General features: G+C 41.3%; 1 protein-coding gene across 2 annotated transcripts in view; it reads right to left on the bottom strand.

The window, feature by feature from the left end:
- Window positions 1-1105: 1105 nt before the first annotated feature.
- GNE (glucosamine (UDP-N-acetyl)-2-epimerase/N-acetylmannosamine kinase) overlaps window positions 1106-8241 on the bottom strand; it is a 45205-nt gene continuing 38069 nt past the window's right edge. For both annotated transcript variants that reach the window (XM_079959340.1, XM_079959341.1), the window contains exons 10-12: window positions 7754-7936; window positions 6509-6625; window positions 1106-5738 (exon numbers count right to left, since the gene is read on the bottom strand). In XM_079959340.1, the coding sequence (XP_079815466.1) occupies window positions 5503-5738; window positions 6509-6625; window positions 7754-7936 (536 nt within the window). In that variant the 3' untranslated portion in view covers window positions 1106-5502. The remainder of the gene's footprint in view (window positions 5739-6508; window positions 6626-7753; window positions 7937-8241) is intronic.

The raw sequence follows: 8241 nt of genomic DNA, 5'->3' as shown, positions 1-8241 counted from the left end.
AAAAACTGGAAGTGGTTAACAAAAACTGGGTCCAACAAATGGAACCTGTAGGTAGGTTTGGGGACGGGGGATGTCTTCGGTGCGAAAAGGATTTCCAAATCCAGAACCTGAGGGTACTATAAATTTTTCCAGATGGCAGCAGGGAAAATTCCTTCAGTGGTAGAAGTCATTCTTGAGTGATACAACAGGAAAAACCTGTATGTAGCTGGTGAAATTATATTTGCTGTCAAAGAAACAAATGGCTGGAACTTGGCAATGCTGTTCTTAGCATGTGGCAATAGTTTAGCTTTCTGCCTAAAAGCCACCTCCAAAAGGTGTAACTGCTATTCTTTTCAGGGCAACGTGGATTGTTTTAATTTCTTTGCTGGACTCGAGAGGCAGGACCAACTCAAGCATCCTATTAAACAGCCAGTCTCCTGGGGCAAATGTCATCCACCCCCTTGCCCCACCTTAACCAGAAAAGCTGCCCCCCTCCCTTGCAACTCTCATTGAACAGACTTCCACATTAATATTAACACTAACAAGCTTTAGTGGGGGAACCTCCTGAGTGTGGTTTAGTAGTTGTGTTCTGCACATGGCTAAGAAGTAGGCCAGGTGTGGGGAAACATTGCTCCCCAGAAGATGCTGAACTTCCAACTTGGACCATCCCCAGCATGAATGGCAGATGTTGCATAACTCTGTCAGTAGAGCATGAGAGATTTTCCTGCATCGCAGGGGGTTGGACTAGATGACCCTTATGGCCTCCTCTCTACAATCCTAGGATTCTAGATGACCAGGGATGATGGGAGTTGCAGTTCAGCAAAATGTGGAAGGCCAGAGGCTCCTTGCATCTGAGCTAGGCCTATGAATGAATAGGCTGCAGCCAAGTTGGGCATCTTGCTCAGCTAACATTAGGGGCACAAGTATTCTCTGTGGCTAGGAGTTCAGATTTGCCAGCTGTGTCCATTCCTGTTGGTAACTTCTGACTCTCAAGTTGAATACCAGTGTTCTATACAGCTTCACTCCTTCAATTTTAGGAATTTAGTAATAGGTTGATGTGTGTGGTTTCTTTAGACTGCATGAGTGATGTGTTCATTGAAAATGAAATAATTCCAGAAACTTGGGACATACTTAATAGCTTTCATTTTTATTTAAACCTTCAGTGTTCAACATAACATATAACCGACATAAACCTTGTCTTTCAATGTAATTGGTAGGCCAAAGAGTAAAATGGTACAAAATTAATTTTAAGAGGCAAACTAGGCTTCTATAATGAGGACAATGTTCACATCCTCAAGTCTTTGTGGTTACAAAAAAAAAATTGAAATACAAAATGGCAATGAAATCTGATACAGTAATTCTCTACTGATTTCATGTTCTGCACTCATCACTTAAGCATCTTTCTCTAGTGTAACCATTTATGCACGCCATTGCATCAGACAAAGGTGATTACTTCATAAGGAGTCAAACAACAAATGTATTTTTTTAACAGGAAGGGGCATAATTCACCCCTAAAAGCAACATGGTTGGTATTCAGCTTATTAAGAGATCTACTACCCTTTGCCAGAAGGCCTTAGGGTAGTTTATAACATTTACAGCCCCCAAACACAAATTCAAAAATAATTATCTCAATATAGTTAATAAAAGCAGCAGTTTCAAGCAGCTCATAAATTCATTACATCAGAGTTCCCCCTCATCCCAAAGCCTACTCAATGTGGTATCCCTTCACTGTTTCCTGGAAAGAATTATGTGGCTGTTACAGCCACAACGGTATATCTAGGTGTCATCCCCACCCTGCAACAGTGTGGATTATTATTCTGAATTTCATTTCTATAACGCTTTATATTTTAAAGAAAAAAACATTAAAGCACCAAATAAAACAATCCAGTATAAAACAAATTCAAGCTTCAAGGGCAAGATTTCAGATCCTTCTCTAACTGACATTTTCCTTTCTCCATATTTATGTACTTAAGTAGCTGCTCCATAGCAGAAGTATTCTAGGAAGCCAGTGTGGTGTAGTGGTTAGAGTATCGGACTTGGACCTGGGCGATCATGACTGAGTGGGGATTTGAACCCTGAAGCTCACCGAGTGACCTTGGGCAAGTCACAGCCTCTTCACTTACCTCACAGGTTCATTATAGGGATTAACTGAGGATGGGGTGAACTGTGTACTCCTAGAGAAAAAGGTGGGATGGAAAGGCAGTAAATAAGCTCTTCTTGCGTGCTTAAGAAAGCTGGAGGGGCCAAGCCAGGTGAAGATGTCAGTCACCAGCCTGTCATCCAGAGATCTCCATGTGGTCACTATTGAACCCGTGCCAGTCGCAAAAAGTACCTGGTTAATTTCTAACACTGACTATGAAATAGTTAAAAGTGGACAACAAGCCATTGCTAACATGCTCGCACTAATTTTGATTTGAGAAAGGAATCCCCCAAGTTCATATTCTCCCCCATCAAACTGGACAGCATTTAGGGAAACTGATTCTCAAGTTTCATTGTGGTATGGGGGGTGATAACAATTCAGAGCAGTCTTAAATAGGAAACTACTGAAGGTATTTGAATATAAATAGGAGTACCACTTATATAGAAGCAGCAATTAAAACAATACAAAAGTGCAGTATTGCCCTCTGTTGGTGAGTGCATTTGTCTTTGCTACTCGGCTGTAATTCAGGCCTTGTATGTTGTCACATGTTTGATATTTTTCTAAGACTGTCTAAGGGAGGACTCCAATTTATCCTTATCCAGCAAGAGAAGAGCATAAGCAGTTACTGGCTTTGGGGTCTTTCAATATAGGCATTCCCTTCCTCCACACATAAAGTGACCTGATGATGATCTGATATTTCATCTGAGATGTGTGTGCCTCTGCAAGCCCAACAGTTATCATATACATAACCCACATTCAACAACCACAGTTCTATTAACTGGGGTGACAATGGTTTAAAAATAAATAAATCAGAAAACTGATGCAGCCAGTGTTACAGGATTCACACCTCAATGAAGATGGGTACGTAGTATTTTTGTTCCACCCCACCCCACCCACTACAACCCTTCTTTCCTTTGCTTAGTGGCTAAAGTGTGACAGTGAAGCATACCGCCATGCACTGAAAATTGCAGCATGAGCCAACTCTGCTTCTGCTGGTGAGTACCAAAAGCTCTCAAATCTGCTTATCAGTCAAGTCAAGAAAATTCTGCAAGTCACACCAGTATGTACAGAAGACAAATCAGAGGTAAACTGACAACACAGCAATCCATTTACATATCACATGGTCATCACTACCACTCCTCCCAGTATCAAACTTCAGTGTTCCTGTACTTAATAATTTGGAAGCAAGTCAGAGCTACACTACATTTTGAGCTCCTCCTTGTTCCATCCAATACTGGACTTTGTGGTCCCATGCAGCAAAACATATGAGGTAGCCCACAGTGGCTAACCACATACAAGGTAGCAGTTTCTGTATATTTGGCAAGATTCGAGATAGGCAGAAAAAATGATCAGTTTGTACAATTAAAAAAAGCCAGAGGAATGAGCATGCTTACTGCCCTCCAGAAGACGCGGAATGTAGGGCAACAGCATCACTTGAAGGACAACAAAATTGGTGTGATCAAGTCTCTACTAGCAGCTTACATGAACCTGAAGGAGAGGTGACAATTACTCTTTAAATAAGTATACACACACTACCTTTTAGGATAAACTGTCTGAGGCTGAAAGAATGAGAACTGAGGCATATGCACTTGCCCCACAACCCAATTCTCTCTCCCCCACCAATCCAGGAAGCTATACAGTTTTAAGGATTGTGACCATTTTAAAGCTAAAAATGTTCCTGCAGTTTGATGGGGGGATTAATTAGGAAAAGGAGGAGAGCCCTTCACTTTATCAAATTAAATACTCTTTGAGTTACAAAATGGACACAGCCCAAGGCAGGGGAACACCTGAGGACTGCTTTCTGGGCCTCACACCACACTTTTCACCAGCAATACTCCAAACCTTGGCTTGAACTGTGATGTTGCTGGGATGGGCTGAGGGCAGAACCCAAAGTGGGCAGAGCAATGAAAGTAAAATTTAGCTTTGCGCAGTAGGCCAAGTTCTATGCCCACCCCTTTCTATTCTCCCTCCGGGCAGGGAAGAGGCATTACCAGAGTTTAAAGACACATCCCAGCCAGCAAAAACTACTTGGCATGAAAAGCAGGGCTAGTGAAGGGTGTGGCTCAAGGAGAGTTGCAAGGGCCAGACAAAGAAGCACAGAGGGTCGTACTTAGCAACAGATCACCATTTTCAAAATAAGGACTTTCAAACCGTTAAAAAGACCCTGACCCTGCAGTACATTTTGGACCAAACCAAATCAGCACACACAGCTGGTTCGGAGAGAAGTGCATCTTCGAACACCTCAAGGAATGCAGGCATTGATGAGTCTGCAGCCAGTCTTCAACCATGGTTACTACAAACATTGGCATGCCTGTAGTGCTGTATAAAGAACCAGTTCTTGCTTTTGAGTAAGCCTGCTTAGACTTGCAGCCTCAAGGGGCAACATATAGCTGAGGCTATTGTTGGGAGCACTGTAAGGTAGCCTAACAAAAATCTACCTATAGAAAATAGGCACGCAAAGAGATTAGTGCTTGGGCTGCTGTGACATCTTTGAAGGTCAGTTTAAGTGTGGAATTTATCCAGACAATGAAGACAAAGCAAGTGTTGAATGATACACACACACACATCAGACAAGATTCCTTTCTCCAACCAGTTGTCTAGCCACCAGCGTGGATAAGCAAAGAAAGCACGTAACACAAAAGACTACTGAGGTTAACTGCACAGTCCTCTAAACATGAAGCTGCAACAAAAGACCAGGAAGTGTCTTTAACCTCCACATTAGAGGATAAAACGCCACTACAGGCGGATGTGACAAAGATAATCACTTTCTTCTTCATCCTAGCATGTTGTCTAGGCTCTTGGAAGCTGTACTTGTAAGTGCATCATATATCATTGGGCTCTTCTTCCAAACTAGGTTTTTCAATATTAATTTAACAAATAAATACATGGATGATCACTGCATACTGCTGGATAGTCTAGCATTACGATTGTTGTAGTCTCTCATAAAGCTTATAGCTGCTCATTTAGCCTCTGCAGAGGCAGGAACCGTTGCAAACATTCATATATAAGGTTTCTTTCTTTAATGACTATTCCAGTTTCTGGTTACTGAGATGACTATGTCTTGGCTCATGTAGCTGGAAAATCCATGAGTAGGAAGTAGTAAGGGAATTCAGGTCTCTCATTTTTATTTTTAGATATCTGGCATTCAGACATCCCCAGGAATTATTTAGTTTCATAAAGATCTGTGAGAAAGTCTCCCTGTGAGCAATCTTCCCAGGATCCTGTGCTCTTCCAGCACCCGATGAAACAGCACATTAAAAAAATAAGATAATAGATTTGAAGACCCTACTAGCCTACTTAAAAAAAGAAAGTTGACTTCAGTAAGAAACTTCTCTTTTCAGAGAGCTGCTATAAACTGCAGTAATGTGTTTCCAATGGTTTGCCTAGTATATCCTGCGTGTTGTATAGTCCAGAACCATACTAGCAGCTCCAAGCAAGGCAGGATCCGACAGCTCTGAGACAACCACCTTGACATTCTGCACAGAGAACAAGGCCTGCTGATGAATCACATCTTTGACAGTGTTGATATAATGGCTTGCAAGGATACCAGAAAGTATCACAAGCGAGGGGTTAATAGTGTGCAGGATGTTCACAACTCCAAGGCCCAGAGCTTTCCCTGCTGTGAAAAGAAGAAACAGAAGGATGAATATGGCAATGGTCAAGAGGCAACTTTTTAAAGTTGAAAAATGCTTCCACAGAAGTAGTCTTGCCCTTGGTCTATACCTACAGTTCTTTTGCTTCACTGTCATATATAAACAGGTTTTGCAAGGTTCTTAACACACCAATGAAACATGTTTATTAGAGGTAATAGTGGGGGTGAGTGTGCAACACCAAGTCTCGCTTACACCACTTTAAAATGTCAAAAATAAAGCTACTGCCTGCTTTTATTTTAGGGCAGCTTAATATCAAGAGTCATTAAAACTAATTTAAAAAAGGTTCTGGTATCATGTGACAAATTTCATTTATTTAATGTGTACTTCTTTATTTTGAAGGCTTACATCCCAGAGAAGATCTCAAGACAGCTAACACAAGATTCACAAAATAATATTGCACTCCAATCTAGCACAGGAATAGAAATGCCAGAATGTCCCAGAAAGCAACAATCCCCGATAGGTATTCTGTTTAAGAGCATATATAGTTTCTTAAATTGTGGGTTGGACAGATGCTTAGAACATCCAGCAAAGCAGAGAAGAACAGGACACAGCTGAAGTGACAAGGGCCTTCATTCAATTCAGGTTGTGTCAGACAGCTATCTGCAAAACGTCCATGCGCTGCCTGCAAACAGAACCAGTTTTTCAGACAGCAAATATTCCCAAGTCTCACTACATCACATCTTTATCCCTAGCCAGGATTCTAACAAAGATTTCTGCTCCATGTTTGCATTCTTACCTGTTTTGACAATATGGTCAGCTTTTGTATTTCCTAGTTTGGCTGCCTGAATGAGATGTGCAGCCGTTACTACTTCTTCCTTCATTACAGACATCCCCCCAATTAACAATAAATCCTCTGCTTGAACAAAAAAAAAAAAAGGGGGGGGGGAGAAAAGGGAAGAGAACAAGGCATTACAATTCAAGCACTACCATAAACAGGCTAGTGGTTTGTTACATTTCACCAGACATAAGAAGCCAACGAAAAACAGATCCTGATGTGAGCAAGTAAGTACAAGGCCTTTGTTGTAGCTCTCTGATGATATGAAACTACTCTGTAGAGATACCCCATTGGGTTGCTTGTGCATGCATGATTCAACATAGTATTTTTGCTTAAACTATAGTCAGACCAGGGGTGGGGTGGGGTTTGGTGGAGCGGAGCTACAAAGGGGCATTATTAGCACTTACCAGGAGAGGCAAAACAGTGAGGTCAGGCATGTGCAGGTGGAACAGTAGGAGCACCAGATTGAATTTGCAGGTGCAGTCCCAACCTTACCTCTACCTCAACCCTCTTTTCCCAAGTAGCAGTTATGCCACTGCCTGGAGGCTATTGCTGTGGCTGCCCCACCAGTCACAGAGATATTATGCCACTCGGTATTCAAATACTACGCTACTCATTATCAGTAGGGTGTTTTTTTGATTTCCGGCCCCTCTCTTTTTCTGCTCCCTATAAATAGAAGAGCTACTATCTGGTGACTAGAACCAGTGGAGCTGATAATTCTTTATCAATGTAAAGTGGTGTGATTTAAGTAATTTATCAACTTTAAAATAAAGCTGCTGTGAGGTCTTAAAGTAGCTACTGCCAAAGTTTTATCGTGAGAATGAGGCAGCTGAGAAGACATAAAAAGCGGCATTTCACCAAATAAAGGTATTCAAATGTATATGGCCGGAGGAAATTGCCTTATATTCAGTCATACTGGGCTACTTTGAGCAGTCTTGTAAAACACCTGGCTTTCTGTTGAGAATGCCTATGCAACATGTGTGCATAGTTCAGATGTGGACTTGCTTTGCAAGTAAGTTATACTGGCTTGGCTACTGACAGCAAAGTAAAATAGCCCTTGAAAATGCTGCTACCAAAACTATATTTAGTATTCTGACACTGTAATTATTTAAATGAACGTTCTGTATATGAACTTTTTTCCTTTTAGATTGCTTGCAATATGCATATAATGTGGTTAACAAAAAAAGAGGAATAGGTTCCACCTACCGTCGTGCAACTTCTTAGCTTCTCTCTGCAAGGCTATTCCAGAAGCATACGCTTCGATACATCCATGGCTCCCACACAGGCACTCGGGTCCATCTAAAGAGACTACAATGTGCCCAAGCTCAGCAGCACAAAAAGAACTTCCATGGATCAATTCATTCTGATGAATGATTCCACCGCCAATACCTATAAGACATGAAAACACATCTGTGTTGCTACTTTAAAACTTTTTTTTTCCTTTCTAATTCATGAGATAGAAAACAACAAAATTCCAAAAAATAAGCGCCAGGCATCTTCTGCTACTAGAATTTGTAAATCTCCATTCCATTTTGATATATTTTCCACACCTATTTATTTATATTTCAATTATATACAGTGGTACCTTGGGTTAAGAACTTAATTCGTTCTGGATGTCCGTTCTTAACCTGAAACTGTTCTTAACCTGAAGAACCACTTTAGCTAATGGGGCCTCCCACTGCCACAACGCCGCC

Source organism: Podarcis cretensis (assembly GCF_951804945.1).
Source record: "Podarcis cretensis genome assembly, chromosome: 17".
In the NCBI taxonomy this organism is placed as follows: Eukaryota; Metazoa; Chordata; class Lepidosauria; order Squamata; family Lacertidae; genus Podarcis; species Podarcis cretensis.
The sequence above is the reverse complement of the archived record's forward strand: the minus strand, read 5'-3'. Positions and strand labels throughout refer to the sequence as shown.